This window comes from Emydura macquarii, unplaced genomic scaffold, assembly GCF_026122565.2.
Source record: "Emydura macquarii macquarii isolate MOO-44397 ecotype Brisbane River unplaced genomic scaffold, CSIRO-AGI_Emac_v2 contig_3220, whole genome shotgun sequence".
NCBI lineage: Eukaryota > Metazoa > Chordata > Testudines > Chelidae > Emydura > Emydura macquarii.
Genome location: NW_027133357.1, coordinates 5,461,201 through 5,487,538, shown reverse-complemented (window position 1 = coordinate 5,487,538; position 26,338 = coordinate 5,461,201). Strand labels below are relative to the sequence as shown.

The 26,338-nt window shown below is 41.5% G+C and overlaps 1 protein-coding gene across 7 annotated transcripts in view; it reads right to left on the bottom strand.

Annotated features, from left to right (window-relative positions):
- FKBP5 (FKBP prolyl isomerase 5) overlaps positions 1–23,525 on the bottom strand; it is a 48,182-nt gene extending 24,657 nt beyond the window's left edge. Inside the window, exons 1-2 of one of the 7 annotated variants that reach the window (XR_010916952.1) lie at positions 23,372–23,523; positions 863–991 (exon numbers count right to left, since the gene is read on the bottom strand). Coding sequence is in view for 5 of the 7 variants with exons in the window: in XM_067531916.1 (XP_067388017.1) it covers positions 863–991; positions 23,372–23,386 (144 nt within the window). In the remaining 2 variants the exon portion in view is untranslated. Of the gene's footprint in view, positions 1–862; positions 992–3,922; positions 7,233–22,501; positions 22,621–23,371 lie in introns of those variants that run through there. The other 6 variants (XR_010916951.1, XM_067531916.1, XM_067531911.1 and 3 more) reach the window with 6 other exon arrangements.
- Between the last annotated feature and the right edge of the window lie 2,813 nt (positions 23,526–26,338).

Sequence of the window (26,338 nt, the reverse complement as noted above, 5' to 3'; positions counted from 1 at the left end):
TTTTCACGGCAGACTTACTCAGCCCTGACAAGCCTGGGACAAATTAAGCCCTGGATGGGGGGAGGCGGTCATTTAAAGCAGTGGGGGGGCCACAACTGAAAGTCCAGGGGACTGGGACCGAAGCCCCATGGCCAGAGCCTGCCACCCCACCACCAAAGGGCTGAAGCCTGAGCCCCACTGCCCCTGGGAAGGTGGGGAACTCACCAGCTGCCTGTTCCTCCAGCCTTGTGCCCCAGGTGTCTCTGGGCGGGGCAGGGCTCAATCCCTGCTGCCAGCCCCGGCAGCCAAGCCCAGGCAGTGCATGAAGGAGCGGGAGGGGCCATTGCTTTTCCTGCTCTCCCCCCACAATCACAGCCCAGGAGGTTGTGGCTGCAAGAAAAGCCCCTAGTAGCTGCATGCAGCCACCGTGGCTACCTTGGAGAAACAGTACACTAGAAAATATACAATGGAACAATCTTGAATTTGCCTCAGCTAGGAAAAGAGATTGAGGAGCAGAACAGATTACCTAAGTAATAGAAATTAGATCGAGGAAAGTAATGCATCATTACTATAGAGTAATGCAGAAATATACTGCCTGGATGTACTGCAAACTATTAGAGTAGGTATACAACAGCAGTGAAGGCTGAATATCTGCACAACAGTTTTGATCTCAGTGCCATTTAGTTTTCCTATTTTTGTAGTGGGAATTGGACAACTAAATTCCCTAGACAACTTTGCAAATCTCAGCTTCATTGTGCTAGAAGTTGTAAGACAACCCATGGCATGAAGATCCAGACAGTTAACGGGTGTGTATGTGCTCTAGAGTCACTAAATGAGCAGAGTAGATATTTAAATGTGCCATTAGCTTCGCCGATGGCCTCACCTTCAGAACCCCTCGATCCTGATTAGGTGTGATGTCCTCTCCTTGTTCAGCAAGAGCTGCTGCCTGGCCCTCTCCTTCATTCTTTGTGGCCTCATCAGTTGTCATTGTTCTTATGGAAGTAGACAGATGCTGGCAAAACACAAACAATACACCATGCTGAATGGCCATTTGTATTTTCACAGGCCTACACTCCTCTATAGCACCCAGTGCTAGAGCGCCAGCACAGAGAAGCAGGAAACATTTTAGAAAAATCAATGAAGGAAACTTAACCAAAAAGTTCTTCCATCGGACCCTTTGCATGAGGGAAAAAAAAAAAAAACTAAGCATAAAATGTATCTGCATATGCAAAGTGGAACATCCCTTTCTATGTAGGACATGAGCCAAGAATTGTTAACAGCAAAATTCATAAGACACAGAATTCACATTGTACACACAGACAGGACTAGACAATCTGACCTCCCACTGTACCGTTAGTGGTCGGAAACAACTTCTGTTGAGTAAATGTGAAGCGATGAAACAGCTACAAACTTGTTTAAGGGCTCTTTTTTTAGACTGTCACCAGGTTCAATCATCACTCAGACTGGTGGTCTGGTACTGCCCAATTTAAGTTCAGCCATTTTTGGTTTTAAAAAAAAATTAAACCCCACGACTTTCCAAGTTACATCTGAGCAACAGCATGGCTTTTCAGCTACTAATAGTCTTGTTAATTGTTCGAGGATCTTTTTAGCAGAATAATTCATTAAATGGAGTCAGGGAGTGGTATAAAGTTATCATGGTTCCACAGCCTTATGCTCGGTCATTGTGAATCAATCATTGCCCTGTTTTGAGGCAATATTGTGACATCACAAATCAGCGTATCATGCTGTGGAACGCCCTCAAGGTGCCATTGGCCCTGGAAGGTTTAACACCAGGGAAAGCAGAGAAGAGCTTGACAACGTGTCTGAACTGTGCCTTTGAGTATGTCTACACTGAACCTGGGAGATGTGATTCCCAACACACGTCGACTGAGTCACACTATCTTAGCTTGAGCTAGCGTGCTAAAATAGCAGCGGGGATGCTGTGGCAAGGGCAGCGGTTTGGGCTAGCCACCTGAGCTTCGACGTAGGGGCTGGGCAGGCTTGAACTCAGCTGGCTCGCCTGTACCGCTGCCCCCGCCACAATGTCCCCACTGGTATTTTTAGTGTTTTACGTATGTATACTGTATTTTAGTGCACTAGCTCAAGCTAAGTTAGTGCAAGTCTCAGCACGCGGTCTGGGAATCACACCTTCAGCTACACAGACACATACCCGAAAAAGGTTCAAAAACCAAAAAAGTCAGATAAAAAGAACCCCAAGTTTTTTGTTTTGTTTTCAAAACTCATGATTTATTAAGCCGATTTCACAATTTTGGGGGTACTGATTCATTATTTTTAACACTGGCAACACTGCTTCCTCCCTCTCTACCTGGTATCTCTTCCCACCACCCGTTATTCTTTTTACCCTCCTTCTCTTCCCACCTCCACCTCCTTCATTTGGCTCTTCCACATTCCTCTGCTTTCCGCTGCTCACGGAATACAGGCCTGACACAGAGACTAAAGTACGTACACCTTTTAAACACACACCTCAGATGAGGACAGCAGGGAAGGGATACACAGGTCCCAACGTGTCTGGTAAGCAGGATTCCCTGGAGGAGTGTTGGGCCCATGGCTGCAAATAATTCTCATTTTAAAAGATACACAACATGGATACTACCTGAAAGAACGCAATACTCGGGGGAATGGGGGCAGAGGGAGATGAGAGTTCAAAAATCATGAATCAGGCCCCTTCAAAAAAAATCATAACGTCATAAGTCTTGGGCTCTTTATTAGCCTTCTTATTCTGAGTCTTTAGGGTGCACTTAGTCATGTTTTTGTGGTTCTCTCTGCAACAAAATGGGCTAAAAACTTGCACTTGTTAAAGACAGCAAAATGAGATTCTCAAATGTGCAGAATTCCAGGAGCTGTAGCTTTAAGAAAAACACCAAGCCTCTCGCAAGCTGCATGAGACAATAGTGACAGAAGGATGGAGTACAGAATTTGTGTTATTCCAGACAGCCCTGCAACAACTCTGTGCTCCTCGGGACTCATTGCGCAACTGGATGAGGCTTTGACAATAAAGTAATTTTCTCCATCAAGGGCACGTTTTATAAATACCCCCTGATGAGAAAAGAATTGCCTGAAGTTTTAAAAATATTTCCTGCCAATTTCCTTAAAATCATGATTCTATTTTGGTAGCTGTACTGCTGTGCAATGCGTAATCAAGGAAATGCATGACGTGGAACTAGAAAGCAATTGTGTTTAGACATAAAACAGATCAAAGTAGTTACAATTGCAAAACTTTCCCACTGCCTTTGGGGTTGAGGCTAATAGAAAACAGTGGGAGAAATCATTCATTCAGGGATTTATAAAGAGAAAGGATTTTTCAACTTTAAAAACTAGATAAGTCATTTGGTAAGAATAACTACTTACTACATTGACTTTTAAAGGGGAACAGTTGACTTTGAACCCATGTTAAGGGGGGAAAACGGACTAGTGACAGTGTTATTAAATACATGAAGTAAACAAACAGAAAAGTAAAAAGCATGCTATGTCTAGTTCGTTTCCCCTGTTGCCTGTGGGTTTCACATGCTGCAACAGGGGAAAGAAAAAAATCTTTAAATGTCCTCAAGCCAGAAACTTCAGCAGAATGACTTAGTGTCAGATATAGCTGTGAAATGATCTTTAACTTTTCTTTAAAACTGACTACATTTCAGACTAACAGCGTTCCTTTACAGCTCTCTTTTCCAGTGATAGTCTCTATACTATGTATTTTTTTAAAAATGATATATTGTGCACTATACACTCAAAGAAGTAGTTAGAGCAAAGCCACTCCCTTCCCAATTAAAAACAAAACCAAAAATGAGATGTATGGGGTTTTTTTCCTTGGGCGTTCACCATAAGCTTTATTCAGTATTTAAGATCTCATCCGTAGCTATGGATATTAATCCAACAAACAAAAAAGCTACCCACCAATCCCTACCCCACCCAAAGAAGAAGTACTTACCCTCACCAATAAGCAGGTAGCCTTTTTCTCTCTCCACAAGGCTTCTATGAACAATATTTTTGTCTCATTTCTACAGCAACTCGCATCCAAGAATCTCAAAGTTCTCTACAAACATCACAAAGCCCCAGAACTCCCCACTCCCCAAATCAGCAGTTACACACAGTCCTGTTCTACGGGTGTAGAAGACGAGGCACAAAAAGATTTACGAGACTTGCCAAACATTACGCAAATGAGCCAGTGGTACGGCCAGGCACAGAAACCTCAAGTCCCAACTCTCAGTTCTGTGCTCTAACTATTGGACAATGTTTCCATGTGCCTTCCAGGTACAGCTGTGCTCCCCCACAACACTGACAAACCCCTATCAAAAGAGAATAAATACGTCCTTATTGCCTACAGCATCATTCCCATCACCAAAACCAATTAACCAGAGGCATTAGAATTTGAAAGGAAATCATTTACTAAATCAATCCCTGATACCAACCTCTACCACAGGCTATGGCCAGTCTAATCGCAACAATGATCAACTGCCTCGTGCAGAAACCATGCTGCCCACAGGACTGCAGCAGTTGTTGATTGTCTGCAGAGAACTGGTTGGTCAATAGATGTTGGCTCTCTCTATTTCCAGTTGCTCAATCACATTAAAACACCATTAAAAAGACATTCAGTACATCCTCAGTATTACTTTTTTTATGTAAGCAATTACTGTCGTCACCCCAGGGATGTTATACAATTGTGAGTGAGAAGGGAGGTGGTCTGCGTCACAGCACGTGAAGGCGTGCTCACAAGACTCTCTATTGAAATGTGATCCATGTTATGAAAAAGCTCAAGAACCCCTGTCTAGTGAAACTGCCTTTAGTTATAAAAGAAGGTGTGCTTTGGTCAGGCTTATCTGTAGTTTATAGCAGCCCTTCCAGAGACACAAGCGTAGCCAGTCTAGCTGGCTAGGATCCACATTTTCCATTAATTTGAAACAAGCAATGGTAGAAAATCTGCCACTTGCTGAGCATTTAACTAAGTCTTCTGGCAGAGAGAAATGGAGGCTTGCAAAGAATCTTGTAAACTGGCTTTGAGATGTCAAAGTCTGAAGTTTCTCTTTGTGGGATCACGTGTGTTCTGGCTAAAAGGAAATTCATTATCTGAGACAAAGGAAACTGGCATTTCTGACAGACTCAAATCCTAACCAGGTCCTGTTCTCCCACCATTTAGACTACCGGACTAAGATATCATTAGGTTTAATGTCAGACTATCAGAAATATTCCTGGAAGGTACTAAAAATTAAAGCCAGTGGAAAGAAATGACTTGACAGCTTCTAATGGTCTGTACACCTAGGCAGAACACAACTGTTGTGCAACTAGTGTACGACATATCCTGATATGCCATTAACTTCAATGGACTGTTGATGTTGTCTCTCTCCGTCCCTCACACATACAAGTGCAAAGGAAAAGATAATCAAATGACATCAATGTAAATATCTCCTTCCTGAATAAGACCCTGATTCATTGAAGCACATAGCACTTATGCACAGGCTTAACTTTAAGCGCATGTTTAAGGACCACTGAACTCACAGGAAGTCATGGACATGTTCAATGTTAAGCATATTCTCAATGGGAGAATAAAAATTTAGATGCAATGTGATACAGCAGCGCACACGCTATCTAATGACAATAGGAAAGGTTCATTTTATTTAATGTGGGGCAGTACTGCAGAATTTGATACCTTTAGTTCTGAAACACTGCTTAAAAGACAGCAGCACGCAAACATGGGAAAGAAAACCCTGCATTCTAACTTACTGTTTTTAAATGGGTAAGACCAAAAATTTCATTCAGTTTTTAACCTCCAGGTTCTATTCATGTCTCTCTCTCTTGCACCCTTCTCAATAGCCTATCAAATCAGCTGGTTAAATTGTTGAGCAAATTGCTTCCTGTTGAGAATACACAAACAAAGCTATTAACATTTACTTTCTACAGCCATTGCAAGTGGACACATAGCTGTTCAGGGATCCAAGAAAAAGAGAGGGGGTGTTTATATGTTTTTAGCTATTTACCATTTCAACAGATGATCTGAAAATTTAACATGGCTGCATAATCTGTAATTTAGGAGCAACAATAACCAAGTTTTAAAAACCCAGAAAAATTTGAGGCCTCATCAGACTCTTCAAGTGTGACTACATAAACCAAGTTAATTGAATATGAAACATTATGGATCTACCTAGCTGAATAAAACTGAGTTAAGGTTGTCCCTTCCATCCTTGAATCAACACATTGTGCCTGTACTACCATGTACTGGACATTAAACATGAACACACCCTAATGCCCAGTCACAATGGGTTGAGTCGAAAAGGACCCAGTACACACTCAAGTCCTCATATTTAACTCCACTAAATAACTGTGAATTCTGGAGCTGAACAAAAGCAGAGCTTGTTTCTGCCTTTTTTATTCCTGCAAATCTGTTGTTTTCCCCAACACAATCCAGCACATTAGTGAGAGCAGTTGAAAACATTGGCTTTCATTTAACATTTTCAATTCTCCAGACTGAGAATGATGGTAATCAATGCACCCAAGCAAATGAAGCATGCCACAATATGCACGGATTACAAGCCTCTGCTCATTTGCCCAGAATCCAGAATATTTAGTCACCGCTATGAAATGTTTTTCTCATCCAAATTTTGAGACAGCCATATGTACAGAAGTGAATTCCGGCTCTTGTTTTAGAAAAGTGTTGTGCAATCATTACAAGCACTATAAAAGACCATTTTCAACCATGAAGCAACTTTCTGGAATGTTCTCTATATCTAGGTTCTGTGGTTGTAGGCCTTTAAAAAAAAAAAAAATTCAAAAAAATTGTCGTCTGCATTCTGATGATTTTTCAGACTGTCTAAAGCCACTGCCAGACATGTGGCATCACATATGTTGTCACGGAAAGAATGGCAGTCTATAAAACATAGTGAAACCTTCTTAAAGTTAGAGTTGTTTTTCTTCAAACCACTTCTCTGATTCCCCTCCTCCCCCCAAGTGTTTACTATCAAGTGGAATTTTACTACAAGCCATTTGCACTACATAGGTGTTGCTAACATCCAGTGTACAGAAAAACATGCAAAGCAAAGAACAAGATGCAGCTGTATAATCTACAGTATGAAGACAGATAGGTATTACACATGCTAGAATTTCAACAAAACAAGCACTACATCAGTCCTGATTCACACTTCCTAGAAATCAGCATGCCAGACACTTTCAAGCTCCAAATGGAAATTTGACTTTCTATGTCTCTGCTGGATGTTTGTATGAATGAAAAAGAAAGAACTTGGTGTTAAAACAAAAAAGGAACAAAATGTCTAGCCATAAAAACAAATAAATAAAAAAGATTTCACTCTAACACCATTTAATAGTTGGAATTGTCTGAGATAATAATGATTTTCCTTTACAGGAGAGAAATTGCCAATAGACATGATGGGAATTTATTGACAGCAAACAGCCAATTGATATATAAAAATAAATTCATGGGATTTAAGATTTCTAAACCATATTAATCCTAAACCATAATTTACTTTAAAAAGAATGAGCAAACAGAGGGCATACTTTAACCATGGATCTAACCTAAACTGTTGAGAGTGAGAGAATATCCTTTGGTTGGCTTTTTAAAAATTGATTTCAAATGAGTAAGGAATCTGTAAACCTCGTCTATTGTATTATGAGCCATTTTATTTGTAAACCAAGTGAAAGTCACATCACATGCAAGCAAAAAGAGAAAAATGATATTTTAACAACAAACAAAAACACCACATGGTATGTAAAAAACCAGCTTCTGTTCGAAGCCCAGTTTAAGTTCAGAATTCCACGTGCTAAAAGAGAGCGTTACAGAATCTAATTCAACTGCTCATCCAAACAGGTTGTAATGCTTGCCTTTACAGAATTACACGAACAACATTTTAATCAGAATGCAGAGCTCCCGCAGTTTATTTCCCATAGGTTAATGAAAAAGGTTGTATTTGCTACATCTCTGCAGCATTATTAAATAAGGGACCCATCAGCCTTAAAAAAGATCACAATTCTGTCCAACGTTTTCAACTATTACAAGTCACTGAAGATTAATATAACTGAAAAAATAAGATTTTTTTTTCAGTTCTTCTTTGTACACCTGACAGCACTTTTTGTATAGTCAGTTTCACCCTGTCCTGTGCATAGACCATTTTGTTCCCCACAACAAAGCACGGTTTCCAACATGTCTTTCACACAGCAACATAGGAGACAAACACATTTTTCAAAGAAGAAAGACTGTGAAACCACAAAAATAAAATAAAGTAGATTGATAGGAGTCTGGGGCAGGACCTCAAGCTACTTGTAACTTTTTAAAAAAAACTGACTAGGATTTTGAGCTGAGGTCCCTTTAAAACCACAACCAGGGCAGTTACTTGAGTAGTTATAGGTACATACTGTCCATTAAATGGTACACAAGTGATTAAGCAGCTGTGTGTTGATTAGATAATGAAGACAGAAAGGGGTGAATGCAACAGCTGAAGTTTCCTTTCACTGTTTTAATGGTGTGTTTTTGCCTGCCTTGGATTGAGAAAGCAATTTTTGCGGGTTTTTTTGGTTGTTGCACTGAAAGAAAATTGACCTATCAAGATGTTTACATATATCAGGATGGGGGAAAAAAGGGAGAGAGAAGAGAGGCAGGGAGTGACTTTTTTCTGATGACAGGCTTTTTAAAGATGCCTGTAATACAGTCCCTACAGTTACATTCTCTGCAGAAAAAACGAGAGTCCTGTAGTCTTTAAGGTGCTAACAAATTTCTGCGGGCATAAGCTTTCGTGGGTTGCAACCCACTTCATCAGATGCATGAAGTGGAAATCACAGATATATCTATTCTCTGCAGAGTAAAGTCAGAGATAAACTGTCTTTGATTCAATAACCAATTGCAATTTGGATTTCTGAGAAAATATAACCTTAAACCTGACACTGGCTCTCTGTCTTCCAAATCAAATTATGCAGCTGCAGGGTTTCAGATCTGTATTGGAACAACAACAACAAAAATGAAATAAATAGAATAATTTGCACTCTGCTTGGTTGCTGTTAAGCAACAGATTTCTCCACTAGCCTGGCTGTGCAAATCTGATAAAAAGAAATCTTTAGTACTGTATTACTTCATTAGTCATTTATTTTGAGACCTGACTCAGTTCCCAAGAAGGCACATAGTGTTCTTCCTGAAACCACTTCAGAATTAGAGACACGAAGGCAGCTCCAAGTAAACTTCAATTCAATCCTAGACATGCATCTGCCCAAATGTTACATTCAGGTCTCTATAGAAAAAAGGTCTCTCTCTCTCGCTCTTCTCTCTTTTTTAATTACAGTCCTAATATTTTTGGAACTCCCTTTTTCTCTGAGTAGCCTTTCAGTGTTTGTATCTAATTCAGATGAACAAAGTTCCATTAAAAACAATGTAATTTGTCAGATACAAACGTGCCAGAATCTGAATTCAAAGATTCACAGCTTTGTACAGTAATTTTCAGAATAGCTTTCAGCCTATTCAACTTGCAGATGTTTTTCTTCTTTAAAGAAGGGGGGGAACTGTGGATTTAAAATTAACACCACTTTAATCAAATTTGTGTGGGTATACTTACCTTCTTAGTGTGGGCTTTATCCAAGAAGCCAGAAAATGTACCACACAAAGTCATAACAATCAAAATAGCTCTTTTTTAATGAAAGTTGCAATGTACGTTGTTGAACCTTAATTGCTAAATGCATAGTGTGAATTATGAGTCACTGTGGGCTAAAACAAACCCAACGTACTGCTAGATTATCATCAGTTAGTTCACAGTTAAAGCTGGCTGTTTCTCAAGGGGAGCCACAGAAACTATGACTGCTTGTATTTTTCAGGGACACTGCAATCTCCACTTTATTCCCTCCCAGTAAGGGGAGCACTGAAGAGACTTTCACTCCCTCTCCTGGATAGGTCAGTGAGGCCTTGTCTACACTAGCACTTATGCCAGCAAAACTTCTGTCACTCAGAGGGTGTGAAAAAAGCACCCCCGAGTTGTGGTAATCGGTGTGTTGGTCACCGGTGTTTATCAGTGTAGGCTGCGTGCGTGTGTCCCTGTGTAGATGCTGTCCCAGCTCTGCGCAGGAAACTGAGACGGCTCTCACGATCGAATGAGTCGACACAACCACAGATTAGCTGAGTAACGAAGGCGCCCAAGCTAGGTTTATTGCGTGCGGCACAATGAGAAATGACTTACAGAGTATCTCTGGGTCAGTTTCATATTGGCGGCGTTACAATGGTCTCGGCCCAACGGCGGGATTTTCCGTTATCCCCTAGACCGGACACCGGTATTCCCTCTGACATCCTCTTTTATACACTGTTACATACACTTTCGGTCTGCCCCCTTTCAGGTAGTTGCCACCCTCCTGACGTAGTCTAATACCACCTTTTTCCATTGATTGGCTGATTTGGGCACCGCCACTCCATGTATCATTTCTACCCAACAAAGTGTCATTTCAGAGAGTTAGTATCTTGGTACCTCTTATACCCACTACATATTTTAGTAATATTTTGGCAGTCTTACAACCTTGCAGAATCAGCACTTTCCTATACCAGTCTCAGTTAACTTGAGTGACCCCTTATACTTCTGTTCACTCAGCTTTTTCCATTTAGGCCTTAGCCTGTTTTACAGGCCTTAAGCTCTCACTTCTTACGACATAAATTTTGCCGGCACAAGTACTTGTGTGGACAGCGCTATGCCGGCAAGAGACGCTCTCTCACTGACACAGCAACCACCACTCATTTAGGTGGTTTTATATGTTGGCGGGAAAGCTCTCTCCTGTCGACATAATGTGGCCACACAAGCGCTCTTACAGTGGCACAGCTGTGCCTTTGTAATTTTTAAGCGTAGACTAACTCTGCGGGAAGGTTACAGCAACCATCAGAGTCAAACACCTGGGCGACCCAGAAGTTTTGAACCCTGTAACTTGTTGACCCTTCAGGTGCCTACTAAAGATATGCACAAATGGTAAAAGCATTTTTAAATGTCCCTTTTAAAAGTTTCCAACTACCAACAGATATTGGGATCTCTTCTAGCAATTAGTCTCCTGGCTGACATTTTCCTAATTTAGGTTGTGGTGCTAGTAAGGTACACAGGACACAGACCCTCCTCTTGGGAAAACATATATCCAATTGTCTAGATCACATACAAAGCACCCACACACTACAGCGATGGGCACCTTATAAAAGAGTATAGAACAGCCAAAGGAATGCCAACAATGTTCAAGGTGCACTGGAAGCATTTCTTAGACCAAAACTCTCTTCCTATTTAGAGGTTTCAGCCACCACATTGCCTGCAACCTTATCGGAACCTGTAACTGCAGCACCATCTACAGGCTGCCATTGGCAAGGTTGGACTCATGGTTTCATTTCAATTCCAAGTCCAATTAAACGAATTAGGGAACACTAAAAGGAACATTTCAAAGACACTTGTACCAGGGTTAACTAAATAGTACCTCTATCATAAGAAAATAGGAGGCAGGAAGGGATTCCCACCCTCCCATGTACAACAATAGTAATTGAGTAAGTGCATTATGGGTTTGCATTACTCTTTAAGCATCCAGCACAGTGTACTGCCAGAAGCAAAGTATCAATCATCTTATAAACCTGGTGTGGCAAATCTTATGTTTCTATTGTGTTTTACAGTTTTCCCAAGAAGCAAGGATAATCGGAAGTCTGGCATTAGTCATGGCCGCGAGGTCGGGAGCAGACCTTAAATACGTTCTACACTCCATTGAGAAATACACACTGCTCTGGCAGTTCTCCCCATCCTACAAAGCACGCTAGCTGTTCTTTACACCATGTTATGTGATTAGTTACAGCTTACAGAACTGTGAAGCACAGACTGTTTCATCACAGCTGCAAAGACTCCACAGAGAACTCACACTCTAGCACTGGAATTTCCCCTTTTCCTGTAACTCCACTCTCAGACTATATAAATGGCTGTGCTATCAAGACTATGTGGCAATAGGCAAGAGTATCATTAGCATCATACAATACCTGACAACTGTATTTTACTATCTTCTGCCACTATTGCCAACCCTGTCTGTTCCTAAACTGGCAGGAAGTACAACTTCTGAAAAGGACAACTCAGTGCAGCAGAAGAGCTACCTAACAAGCAGGGCTGAAAGTTTGCTGCAAGTTTAAAAATAAAGGGAGATAGGGGAAGCACAGTACGTGATCTGCAGCTAATATGAGAGCATGTGTCCTAGCCACAGATGCCAACTATTCTACTCACTTCATATTCTTGAAACTTTCTTGAAACTTGAATATTTTTAGTTAGAATCCAAGTCACAACCAGTTTTTAAAACATGCTAAATAAAAAGCCGTCCTCACATTTAAGCACTAGAAGAAAGTGAACAGTATGGCTCAATATCCTGTCGTTCTAAGAGTACCCACCATACTGTTGCCAACAGACAGAGACATTGGTGAGGCCTGCCCGCATCCTGAAGAAGGATGGACTAAAGACAGTACTTGTCTTGGCTAATCACACCAACAGCAGTGACATTTTAAAGACGTATATGTATGTACAGTTCAAAGTACAGTACAAGCCTAAAAAGAATAATTTGCCTACTTATTCAGGTGTTGAAAAAAAGTTACTTGTGCCAATTTAAAAAAAAAAAAGCACAAAAGTTCTGCTTTCTTGTGAATCCTTGATTTTAATTTTTCCAAATTGCTTAAAAATAAAGGACTAGCATGGGTAAAGTTTCTTTTGACTCAACTCGCTGTACTCGCATATTACAAGGATCCCAGTTAACAGGCATATTCTTACATAACACTCAACAAGCGGGTACCCAGCCGAGACATAACATCTTGGCTCAAGGAAGGAAGGTTACCTTTAACATTAAAAACGACAAAACTAATGCCAGATTCTTAATGTTGTTTCATAATCTCTGTTCCTTTATTTTAAGAGAGAGATTTATATTACAGAAGACAAAACTCCAGAACCATCCATAGTCAATCTTTCCTCCAAAAAGTAGAGGATTTTACGGCTTCCACCAATGAGATGGAATTTAAAATCACCTGTGAAGCCCCCTATTTCCATTTTGTATTTCGATCAGAATGGAAAGAGCACCCCACACACATGCAATACAATATGCTATTTCCTGAACCTCAAGTTTTCAGTTTCTTGCTTCCTGAGTGGGTGATGATGCCCACATAAAATATATAAATACATACACCACACCTGTTATTCCTGCCAGTGGCAACTGTGATGTAACTATGAATCTAGCAGTTCATTATGGCATCATGCTTAGCAAACACTACCTAAATATAACTACATAATAGTAGGGAGTGTGATTTCAAAGATTTTCACAAGTTAGGAAAAACATTATAACAGATAGCCTCATCAGATTACATAAGGTCATCTTTAAAAAGGTGTGAAAACGTTTCCAATATCTCACAACCCACTTCTTGCTTTTCTTTTTTTTAACCTATTTTTACCATCCATAATGGTTAGTCTTCTTCGGTCACTTTTTCCTAAGAATAGCTCCTAGCTTATTTTAATTTCAATATCCACAACCAAAACACGGCCTCAGCTGGAGCGCAGCCAGCAACTAGCAAACTGGTAGTGCGGAACATGGACATGCATGCACATTTCTGAACATTGGAAAGAAAGCGAAGCCTAATTTACCAGAGGAAGAGTGCCCATCTCCAGCGCCTAACATGGATGAGATTGTCAAAAGCACTCAGTGTTGACCTAACACTACTCCTACTGAAGTCCATGGTAAAGATTCCCGATGACTTCAATGAGCCTAGTTAGGCCAACTCTGAGCAGTATCGAAAAGCCACTCAATGTGTGGAGATTTTATATTTATTTATTTAAAGGGACCACTGAACAGCCCCCAAACTTTATCATCTTTTGTTTGAAAATTCCACATCCATTTAATGTTTCCTCCAGAACAACTGTTCCAATTAGTTTTAAATTAAAAATAAAAAGGTACTTTAAAAAAATTGCTCGGTTCCAGCAATCTAGCATTCAGGAGCTACACTATGGCAAGCCAGAGTATTGCTAATGCCTCTATTCTGTTTCAGATGGTCAAGAAGTTATTAGATAAACAGCAAGAACCAAAATATTTAAAATGATGACCACCTGGACATTCTTTTAATACACACATTCTAGCAAAACAGCTAATATATTCTGCATATGTTTAGATGTACAGTTATAAAATAGACATTATGAAAGGGTGCATTTGCTTGGGTGGCAACAATTCTGGCTGTGGGGGTTTCCATGTGTAACAACCACAGATTGGGACGATTAACCAATTTACCAAACTCACTGTACCTGGGAAAGGGCAAGAACATTAGGACATGGAAAGCCACCCGAAATCTCAGGAGTCAAAGCAAGAAGCTCAGCAGAGAATTAGAATAAATGAATCAGAATTAGAATAAAAATGAACACAGGCCTGTCTAGGATGAGTATTTTTTTAATATGGTCATGAGTTTGATCAACCTTAGCACAGAGCAGTGGCACTTAAAATGGGAAATCCATAGGGATAAGGAACCTCCTCAGGGTTGTTTTGAAAGAGAGGATGAGTTTTGAAAACCCAGTATTTGAGTTTAGAAAGGAGAGAGAAAATAGCAAGCAGCCATCAGGAGGAATTCTGTTGCTGTTTGACAGGCCATGACTAGTCCCAGAAAAACCCCTCTACAAAGTTGATAGGGTAGGGAGGAGGGCACAAGCATAGGAAAAAGTTTAGCCAGGGATATAACAGGACACTACAAGAAAGCTAGTGATCACTAAAAACCCCCAGTCTGCAAAGACCTACCCATGTTCTGATCTTTAGGCACTAAGGTTATGTATACGCTTTAGTATTTGCAGAATCGTGGGGCTCACAAGTGGTTTGAACTGTAATTCAGGGAATACTAGCTCCCTATATTCTGGTTATATTAGAAATTCTATACTCAGCTACTGTAATACTATGTACATATATTGCTCCTTTAATCCAAGAATTTCACAGTGATTTACAAACAATATGTGTAATAAACCAGTGAAAGGCAGATCATACCCATTTCCCAGATGGGCAAACAAAGGCACACAGAAATTAAGAGATTTACAAGCCCTGACTCCCCAGGCCTCCGCTCTAGCCACTACACTGGAGATGAGTAGTCTAGCTGAGGTGGCTCATTAGCATAAATTAATTTTGTCCTACGATCATGAGGGACATATGTAAGTAAATACAATAAGTGACTGGCTGAGATGGGGACACAACTGAATATTTGAAAGTGTTTATAAGACAATGCAGCTTGGTATAAACTGGAAGGTTGGGTCCACAGTAAAAGTAGCTCCCTGTAAAGACAGAAGAGTCTGTATTGTTTAGTGGTGAACTTAGGGCTCTAGAAAGACTGCAGGTGTGACCACAAGGAGGCAACCAAAGTTGATCTAGAAGAGCAGGTTTTGTACCTATTTTCTTCCTCCGTGGTGGAAAGTCTGGAGGGGATAATCTCACCACTGATCTCCACATAACTTCAACACAAGGTGATTTTTATATTTATGCACCCAATCAGATCTACAGTAAAACCGATCTCAGATGTCTTTGAAAAGTAACATACTGCAAATTTACAGCCTAACTGGAGAAAAGGGCATTTTCAGCTCTCTCTCTCTCTACTGACAACATTATTGGAGCACTCCACTATCTCAGATAATGCTCAGATTCTCATGGACATGCACATTTCATCGCTGGATGGGAAAGGATGTTTTAAACTTAAAAACATCTCTTTCTGAAACAGCAACTAATCCAAAGAGTCAAGCAAATAATCATTTCCACTGACACTGGAGTGACAACATATCAGAAATCTTTACCAACCGTATCAGGGAAGAGATGACACTGACTATAGTTTTCACTATTGTCCTCAACTTCCTTTTAATGAAACTCATTTATAAAAGCAAAAATGGAACATAAGAAGAGCAGTTATAACACTTCTCAGTCTGTTGGAGATGCTTTAATTTTGGCCTCTTCACAAGAGTTAGGCAGAGTGCTTGCATCATCCCACGTCGTGATGGCCAATATTTTTACCAACCCATGGCTATTTTGCTACATATTTTTTCTACCTTTCAATACATTTTTCTACTGTTGCAAACAAATGCATTTCACCTGCAATTGCTGTTTAGACAAAATCCTTGTTACTCATATGACAGACCAGACTAACTGCAATCAGTGCTTCAAGTTTTATGGAACCCCTCCACCGTTATTCTTTGTCCCACTAACCTATAGAAAATAAATTACGGCTTTTTTTTCCCTGCTAGTTTTTCCTGTTTTCCATTGATTTGAATGAGATCAAAGCAGACATTTGAAGTTCAAAGCTCTTATAGCTCCCCCAAGTGGCAGTCAAAACTGCTCCAAACCACTGATGGATGAAGCTAACTTTCTGATGTCTTATTTTCAAAACAGACTGGAGGGACTGTTTTTAAAAGAAACTTTTGGAAAACTTTCCTATGTACCAGTGCCGCTGCACATCAGTGCTTCATAAAATTCACTCATTCAATAGGTTTCAAACAGAAGTACATAACCTGCCCACTTAGAAGGCTGGCCCATCATCCCCTGATTAGTCTATACAGTTGAAATACAAGTACTATAGAATTTTACATCACCTTGCACAACATGGATCAATCCTGGTCACGGCCTCTGGAAGCTATTATTTTATTATTTGTGTTCCGGTAATCAAATGTATGAATGCTATCCTTTCGGGGAAAAAACTAAGTAAACTTTAAATAAGGGACATTCCGTAATTCTGGATTAATAATTGTATAATCTTACTGCCAGTAAATTGTTCTTCATGAATGCGATTTTAAGTGGTTCCTGCACTTTTTTGGACACAGTGTTTGAAAAACAATTTCAGTCACTGACTGAGGGCTCAACTGTGTAGGAGATTAAAGATTTATACACCAAATTACTGGGGATTCTTTCAAAACATGTTTATATGGCTTTTGTCATGACGACAACCACATTTACACACCATCTCAATATATCAAAAATAGCCCAATGGAATTTACATCTAAATTGTTCAGAGCACTAATAATTTATAGAACTAAACATTTATAGAACAATATAACTGCAAAGACACTTTTTCCATGCTACAATACATTTTTTTAAAATCAGTTAATTTTTTTGACTCACACAAGGCTTAAGGGACCCTTGTCACTAAAGCCCACTTTGTTACGTAGTAACACGCTGATGTTCAAGAATGATTCAGTTTGATTTGTGACTGCTTCCATTAATCTCTTTTCAAGGGTTTATTATTTAACTGTTTCAGCTTAAATTTAGGATAAAAGTTTTTTCTTGGGAGCATACTTTTACAGTCTACTATATCTCACAGCATATGAAAAAGCTTTTAAAAAGGTGTTCATAATAATTCAAAAATGCACTCCATGTAAATACAGATTTAGTCATATGATTTAGTAAGCTAGAACACTTAGTTTAATAATTGTATTATAAATAGTTGATATTAAATATAGCTGTTATTACTTATTTCAAACGATTTTAACACATGGGTCTCACATTGCCTAACAGACAAGACTGTCATGAACTAAAATGAAGTAAGTAAGTATTAGTTAGTATCCCAAGTCTTTGGAGAAATTCCTAGGACTACAGCAGTTTCTTCCCCGGTTACCTCTCAAATCTAACTTGCCTTTCCCCTGAAGGACTCATGTTCTGGTCCTTCCCTGTCTTCACATCTCTCCTTAAAAACATTCTTCCCTGGCCTGCTCCTCTGCATCTCTCCCCTTCGATCTTGTGGACTTGTCTTCGACTGAGCTGGCATACTGTTTAGACTTTGGCCTTCTCCACTGAAGGTGCTGTGCCTTACATCACTAACAACTCACTCCTAGCCAACTCAATAGGATTCCTCTCCCTTTTTATCATTATGTCTACACTGCAATCAAATGGCATGCCTATGGCTTGTGTAGACATACCCAGGGTACTGGGTGGGCATGTACAGCCCGTGCTCCATGGCTCCTAAACTAGCTTCAATCTAGCTAAATTGTGTGTGTCTACACCATCTGCAAACACAACCCGTGAATGCAGGGTAGACTAACTTTTAGACACTGTTGCTCTCCTGCTTGGCCCTCTCAACTGTTCGCTCTTCTAGTTCTCTTCCTACCTCACTACTTCTCCTTTGGTAACTTAACTCCTCATGCTCAGTTCTCCCCATAGCTGATAGTACCCCTCAGAGTTCTCTCCTCAGTCATCTTTTTCGGCAACCTCATTCCACTCCATTTGTTTCCACTGCCACCTCCAGCAAAGTGGTTCTCAAACCTTCTTCTCTCTAGCTCTCCTATCTGTTGAATCTTGCATGTCCAATCAGCTCTGACCTCTCTTCTCGGATGTCCCACTGCCATCTCAAACTCTCTTCACCAAACTGAACTTTCCTCTGCGTTCCTCTCCATCACCTGCCTTCTTTATCATTGAGAACTTTATCCTTCCTCTTTCTGCGGTTCTTCTTCCCACGTATGCATGCCGTCTCTCACTCAGATGGTTACTTATTCCAGTAATGTCTCACAAAAGTCTGCTCTTCCCTCACTATTCCCACCGATAAGCAAGGTGTGGACAACAGTTTTAATCTCTTGCCTCATCTACTGTAACTTTCCCTTTTCCAGCCTCTCTCAAAATCTCATGCTGAAGTCATCTTCCTCTGCCATCGCTCTGATTAACTTACCCTTCTTCTAAAATCCCATCCTGCCTCTCACTTATCAAAGTCAAGCTTGTTTTCCTTAACTTCAGCTCCCTATATAAATTCAGCCCCAATGACATCTGATCCAATTTCCATTTATACCACCCATGCCTCTCCTCCCTTCCCCTCTGCCTACATTCCTCCCAATTCTCCTGTCTTGCTGCTTCCGTGCCAGCCTCACCCTTTATTTCTCTGAATCCCTCCTTCTCAAGAATTCTTGAAACTACCTTTCCCCATTCTCTCATTTTTATCTCCAGGTCGTCTTGCATCTGTCTTATCTATTTTAGCATATAAGTTTGTCAGGGCAAGGATCATGCCCTGCTGTGTAAAGCACTGTGTAAAATTTACATCACTGTGTAGAGTATGGCCATGCCTACACTTCGGGCACCGCAGCTATGCCACTGTAACCTTATAGCATAGATGCAGACCATAGCAATGGAATGGGTTTTTCCCATCACTGTAGGAACTAAGCAATGATAGCTAAATCGACGGAAGCATTCTGAATGCTGTAGCTATGTTGACCTAAGTTTTAACTGTAGACCAGGCCTTAATAAGAGTTAGAAATGAAATATACCTATGGGGTTATTTTGTCCCTTCCTTGCCTACTTAGGGCTTTTCTCTATAGAACATCATTCTTTTGTGTTTTGTCCAACCTAGTTTGAAATACTTTGTAAGTACAGACAATTTTATTAGAGGATCTCAAAACACTTCATAACCAAATGGGTATTTATTCCTGTTTTATGGATGGGGAAACCAGATAGATAAGGAGTTGAAGTGACTTCTCCTAAGGAACAAAATTTAGTGACAGAGGGAGGTACAAAATCCTACTCTGATGCTGAAGTCCCCATCTCTAACCATTAAACACATTGCCTTCTAGATTCAGCCAGTAGAGCTCCACCCCCATTGGAAGATTACTGTACAATAACTGATCCTACTTTTGCATTTTTGCTGCTGTTTAACCTAAATCTCACAATGTCCAAAACATTTTTTAAAAAGTAACTGCAATACCAAGATGTGCCTGTGCCTAAATTAAGTGTGTGATCTTACTGCAACACTGTGTCCTTCATCCTCCTACTCCTTAAATGTTTGTTGCCCTCATTCCTCATTTCACATCTAATATTACATTATAAGATCATCAGGGCAGGGACTACATCTCTGTTCCGCAAACAAAAAAAGAATCTCACTGCACATAAATTGTTCTTTTTTCAGTTTCATCTCATTGCTCCTTGTTACTCTGCTTTGGATCACAGTAATCATGTCATCTGCCTCGTTGGTGTTCATAGCCCTCAAACACTTGTAATTCAAGAGCTTGTAAGGTATATTATAACTTTTAAAATAGAACACAAAAACATTAAAAGCCAGACCATTTAGGACTCAAAGTAGGATTGAAGACTGAGAGCATAATCCTTGCCTTCATTGATTTTCCATTTAGGAATACCTTATTTTGACTCCACCCAACTGCATCTCCATCAAGTCTGTCAAAAGGAGCCAGTTCAGTTTTTCCCTGGGTCAAACATAATAATCGACTCAGAGCCAAAGAAATTCTATTTATGGGGCAATGTTCACAGATGGTTCCAAGAAACCCTCTCTCTAATACAACTTAATCTAATCAGTGAGGATGGGGTAAATTGTGTTTTCAATCTTGTTTATAATAGCAAATTCTAACATAAGTTCAGCACCATCCACAGTGACTAAGAAGTGTTTGAAATCAAGTTTAAGCATCTTTCCCAGCCCACTGTAGAGAAAGTTTTTGTTTAAATGATCTGTCCTAAAAAAGACTGATATTTTAGGAAGCAATATTTAAATGGAATCAATTCACTCTTCTGATGAAAAGAGCCTACCCAAACTGGCACCTTAAAGGCTTTGTCTACAGTGGAACTGATCATAGCAAAGCTCTGTTTGTTTAAGATGGTCAATTTCACCCACAGACAGGATCAATGAAATGGTGCATCAAAGAGGGAACCTTGAATATATCACTGGAAATGTGAACCGGAATTAACCAACTGGAGACATTACACATTATTTCTGAATTTCTGGCTCTTCCAGTAAATAATATTCCTTTGTGGCTCTGATATGCACTTAGCAGCAGGAAAATAGCAACTTCACAAAAGCTATTTGGGCTATCAAATGAGAGAAAAAGTGAAGGCAAGAACCTTCAGTCATGTTTATTGTGGGTTATCGCATATAACTCAGTGCAGTTATCACATATATGTTTACTTTTACAATCCAAGGGACATTTTTAAGTAGAACCTCATTTTGTGACAACACTGTTTTTCACAACTCGAGAAAAAGATCTCCTCCTAGTGCACTATTATCATGGCTGCACACCACGTTCTGATTCATTGAAGAGCACTGCTGTAGGAAGTTGCAAAACAATATTTCAGCAAAGGAGATAGGGCTGCCTACGGTGAAAGTAGACCAATGCTCAATCAGTTGGTCTAAAAATGTTTGACATTTCTGTCTGAAAACAGGTGAAATCTCAGCTATGGAGCAAAGAAGGATCATCTATATATAACTTTTTTAAATGACTGGAATAAACAGTGTGGATGCAGAGTCAATTGAACTTAAAATGTCCAGATCAAAAATTATATTTAAATATCACAGTTGTAACATAATTAGACAAAAATTAGAAGATTCAAAGCAAAGGCTCTTGACTCATTTCTTTTGTGCAGAGTGAGATTAAAACAGATTTTGCATCTACTTTGATTTTGCTGGAGGCACCCCAACTGCATTCAAACACAGGATAGATTTGATATGAATATACTGTGAAAACTGAAACACACTTCCCCCTGTTAATCATCTGCTAAAGGGTTGATTTAATTGGGTCCTTCCACCTGGCTCTTTCTGAAGTCAACAGCATCAGCAGACCCTACCTAGTCTCTGATAGTACTAGGGACACATCACAAGAGTTTAAGCTTTTTAAAAACAAAACAAAAAAACATCTCGTTCCCCCCCAACAAAAAAAGTAACCCAGCCAGCAGATCCTAAAGCAAAAAAGTCAGCACAACTAACAGACTCTGCCCTTCCTATTCTTGCAAAATGGCATTTATTGAGATAACAGTGTTTTGTAAAACAATTTGAAATCCTTGGTTAGAAGCAGAGTGTTTCAGCACCATAAGGCAGAGCTATCTCCCCAGAGAAAGGACCACGACTATTACAGAGATGACACTATTACACAGATACTCCAACCTCGCACACCTTCTACACACAGGAGACTCCTGTAGGACTTACCATGGGTTCTTTTTAGCCACGGCACAGATAACCCACCCATTCTCCAGGATCCTCCTGCTCCCTCCAAACTCCTTCACCCCTTTTCCTCCACATCTCCTACCTCCCTCCAGTCTTTCTATTGCCGTCTCGCCCTTCCAGTAAAGACACACAATGCAATATGTGAAGCGTTTCCTTTCACAGCTCTTATGATCTCCCAGACCAGGAGCGGTGTATGGCTGGTTAGCGGGTTATAACCCCGCTCCCCTCCCAGCAGAAATATTAAAATGACACCGTCTCATTTTAAAAACTTCCCTGCCGGAGGGGGTGTAATTCTTCTCCCCCCCCAACACCCCCACCTGCCCCAGAATTCCCCTTTGGGGGAGATGTCACTCCGCTCCCCCCAACACAAATCCGCACACAAGGTGAGGGGGGCGGGCTGGGATTTTAGGGGGCAAAATGAAGGAGGGTTTGGGGGAGACAGGGATGGGGAGGGGAGAGACCTGGGGTGCAGTGGGGGGGAGCCTGGACCCCAAGTTGCCCAGGAGGCTGCCCCGGGGGTTCCCGCCTCTGAATATGGAGGGGTGGCGGGGGGGCTACGCGCCCCTCCCGGGGGCTGCCCCCCTTTAAAGCCACGGTCCCGCCACCCACCCCAGGGGGCGCCGCTACCTGCCGCGCCGCCGCCTCCTGTCGCTCCCGCCGCCGCGCTGCCCGGCTGCGCCTGACACCAGGCGCCCGGCCCGAGCTAGCCCCGAGTCCCCCGCCTGTCCCCGCCAGGCCCCGCCCCTCAGAGCGCCTATTGGCCGCCGCGCCTGCCAGTCTACGCCCTGGGCGCCCCCAAGTCGTTTCTTCATTGGCTACCGTTCTTCCCGCATAGCCAGGAGGCGGGTTCTCCCCCGCCCCCTTGCCGGGACCGAAGCAGCCGGCGGCCTCGAAATCTCCCCTTGCGAGCGGGGGCAACACGGGACAAACTCAGTGCAACTCCCCCCAAACCGTCAGTGCAACACCCCCAGCGCCCGTGCAACCCCCCAACTATCAGTGCAACCCCCAGTGTCCGTGCAAACCCCTAACACCCGTACAACCCTCTAGCGCCCGTACAACCCCCAAACCGTCAGTGCAACCCCCCAGCGCCCGTGTCTTCCCCCCAACCGTCAGTGCAATCCCCGCAAGACCCCGTGCAATCCCCCAGACCGTCAGTGCAATCCCCAGCCCCCGTCTTTTCCCCCAAACCACCAGTGCAACCCTGCAGCCGCCGAGCATTCCCTCCCTCCCTCCCCCCGAACCGTAGGTGCAACCCCACCGACCGGTGCAGTCCATCACCCCAAACCCACAGATCCGCCCAAGGCGATGCTGCACGGTGGGACGGAAAACGCCAGCCCGTCCCCAGCGCGGCACTCCGACAAACGCGCGAGCCGTCTGCAAGCAGCGGGTACGGAACTCCGCGCTAATCCTGCAGCCCGGCAACTTGACCAACCACCAAAGCCGAATCGTGATCGTCCCAGGCGGCCGGTAACACACCCGCGTACTCTGTGCCCTTACCTGCCTGCAGACCATCCTGAGTGAGCAGCGCAACGGCTCAGGGCAATGCTCAAACCTTGACAGGAATTAGGGCCGGAAAGTTGCCTTATCCCCAACTTCCATCAGCGGACAGCCTGGGAGGAGTGAGACTCCCAGCATTATTCAGAACCCGCACAGTAATATACAGCACACACACGGTGCTTCAAGTCTGGCGTGTTTAAAGCCCCAGCGTGTTACTTGTAACCTCTCAAATAGCTGCAACTGGAAGTTTGGAGAAGTTATTTTGTCAGCAGCAGGACAGCCCTTGGTACAGAGTCAGTTTCACTGTTGCCACTGTACAGTCGGTTTCCCCCGGGTTTGTTTGGGTCGTTGACACAGCAACAGTAGTAGAAAGAAAAACATTTCACCCCATTTCATGATAATGCAGTTTATAAGTCCGCACACGAGGGCAGAGGAAGCAGCAGCAGGTACAGAACCTGCAATTCCTTGTCAATTATTGTTCTGTTTGCTAGATTAAGTGGCCCTGTTCCTTTAAGCAATTTCTTGTCACTGGAGCAAAAGCAAGAAACAGAGCCGGTGCTTCCATTCCTCTGCTTTTTTTTCCCTTCCATTTTCACATACAAACACATTGCTGCCCTTATTTGGGGAAGTAGGTGGTTGGGTAAAGGACTATACCTGGGGTCACTGACCCAGATTTCTGGTTTTCAAAGGGGCCTGGTATTCAGCAGCTCCCATTGATGACACTTTTATGGCCAGATTTTCAAAGGAGTTCAGCATTCAGGGGGCTGAGCTCTTCTGTAAAATGGAGCCACTTGTCTAAGCTGTGGACACTGCTGCAAAAGCAGCTATGAAATGGCTGCTCCATGACCTGGGGTGGAGGGAGGGGGGAAAAAAGACCCTTACCTAACTCCTTTATCAACACAATGATGATGAACCAGGGTCCCAATTTAAGGCCTGCAGGATTGTGTCAGTGTATTTCCCGCCCCCTCCCCTTTCAAAGATAAAACTCTCTCCTCAACCCACCTCTTTGTGTACCTCGGGATATTGCAGCACATATGACACGTTATAAAAAGTTGAGAGACACAGCAACGGTGGAGAGGGAGAATGGAGTTAAACACGAACTGAACTCTTAATTTCCCTTGTTGTGTGGGTTTAATATTAGATTAGCACCATTATCTGAACATATATTTTCCCTTGACTTTTAAAAAATAGTGTACGAGAAAAATAAACCCCTTGTGAATAACTGAAAGTTAATGATAGAAAGAAATTGTTTCAGAGCAGACACTGAATGTTGCAATAACCAGAATAGTTATTGTTTGATTTTAAAAAGAATTGTGTTAAGAAAAAAAAAAAAAATCTGTGTTGGAGAACCACCTAAGATTAGAAAAATATAATGTGGGATGTTTTTTTTTAATCTGACTATCTTTTTCACTACCATTGAACCTGGTTTACCTTTTTGTATCACTCAGCTTGGACAGTGAAACTAGCTTAGTTACTTGCATTTCCAGTCAGTTTCACTTTCAGGTTGTCTTGCAGCAGCACAAATGCTGCAGTGTTTGGGTTGGACACACTGCAACAGGATCTAGATAAGAAATATTTCATGAAGACACCGTGGCTAGAGTTTCCAGGACTTGGCCCCCACAGCTAGTGTCAGATTTTCAGGACAGCTCAGCTCTCACTTAGGCATCAAATAAAGGTGCCAGATTTTCAGTCAAGCCTTCGCACCCAGCAGGCTGAACACTTAAAAAAACCAACTCTCCGGTTGTGGGTGACGAGCACTTCAAAGTCTGATCCTGTCCCTGATATCTTTTGAAAACGTGTCTCTATTTGTATTACAACCAATGTCCAGAGGCCCTAACCAGACTCAGATTCAGGACCCCACTGTCTTGAACACTGTATGAATATGAAATAAGGCATTTCTATTCGTCTTAGCGATGCTAGTTCATACAAATCTGCATTTTGACTTAGTTATTTCCCTTTTTTATTACAGGAGATGACCAAGGAATGTGCTTATCCCATCAGTGGCTTTATCATTATCAAACTCTTTCTTAGAGCTTCTGTGCTTTGATACCATGTTGATAAATGTTAGTTTTCTGCATTTGTAATTAGACATCAGCAGAATGTGTTGGAAATGAGGAGTTGAACTTGAAGCTGAAAGCACAGCTAGTTCACTGTAACAAGGACTCACTTTAACAGCGCTTTTCCTTCTTTAAAATATAGTGGGGAAAATATGGACAGTACTAAATTTCGCTAACACTAAGGAAATGGAATATATGAGAGAAGAAAGTCTACCATCATGATTTATACTCTGAATTTAAACATTTTCTATCTAGAAGATTGAAGGATACACTCGTTCCCCACCCGTATCCCAAACAGTTTTAGTTTTTCCATTTAACAAGCAGTTGTGTGTTTCTAATACCAGAAAACACTAACTGGCTACTTTATTGTTGTTTATTTTTGTTCAGACAATATGGATAATTCTAGAGCCCTCAACTTTTTATCCTAGTAGACACCATTAGTTCCAGCAGGGGGAGATCACACATTGGTTTTGTATTGTACCACAAAAATGGTAGCTACTTTGTTTTTCGCAATCTCTTGGCCAAAAGGTGATGGAATTTTCTTTTTAAAAGATCTTTAGAATCCAGATGAAATTCCTGACCAGATGCTAGATACTTTAAAGACAGATACAGTGTCCATTTTACTTCTATTCCCCCCCTTAATTTTATAGTATCATTAAAAAAGGATATTAAATTTTAAAAAACACATTAAAATAACAGTGAGACTGACGTAAACTCACAAAAGCCAGGAAATTCACAGTTAAGGCAGCCACTCTGTCCTCAATTCACCCTGTTTGTGCCAGTGTATTGCAGCACATACGTTATGTAAGATCACAATGTTCCGAGACCTCTGCAATGCTTATGCTAAAGTGGTTGAATTTAGAGCAAAATAGAAGCCTCAGATTGCTTGTTTTTCTCTCCTTAGGCTTTC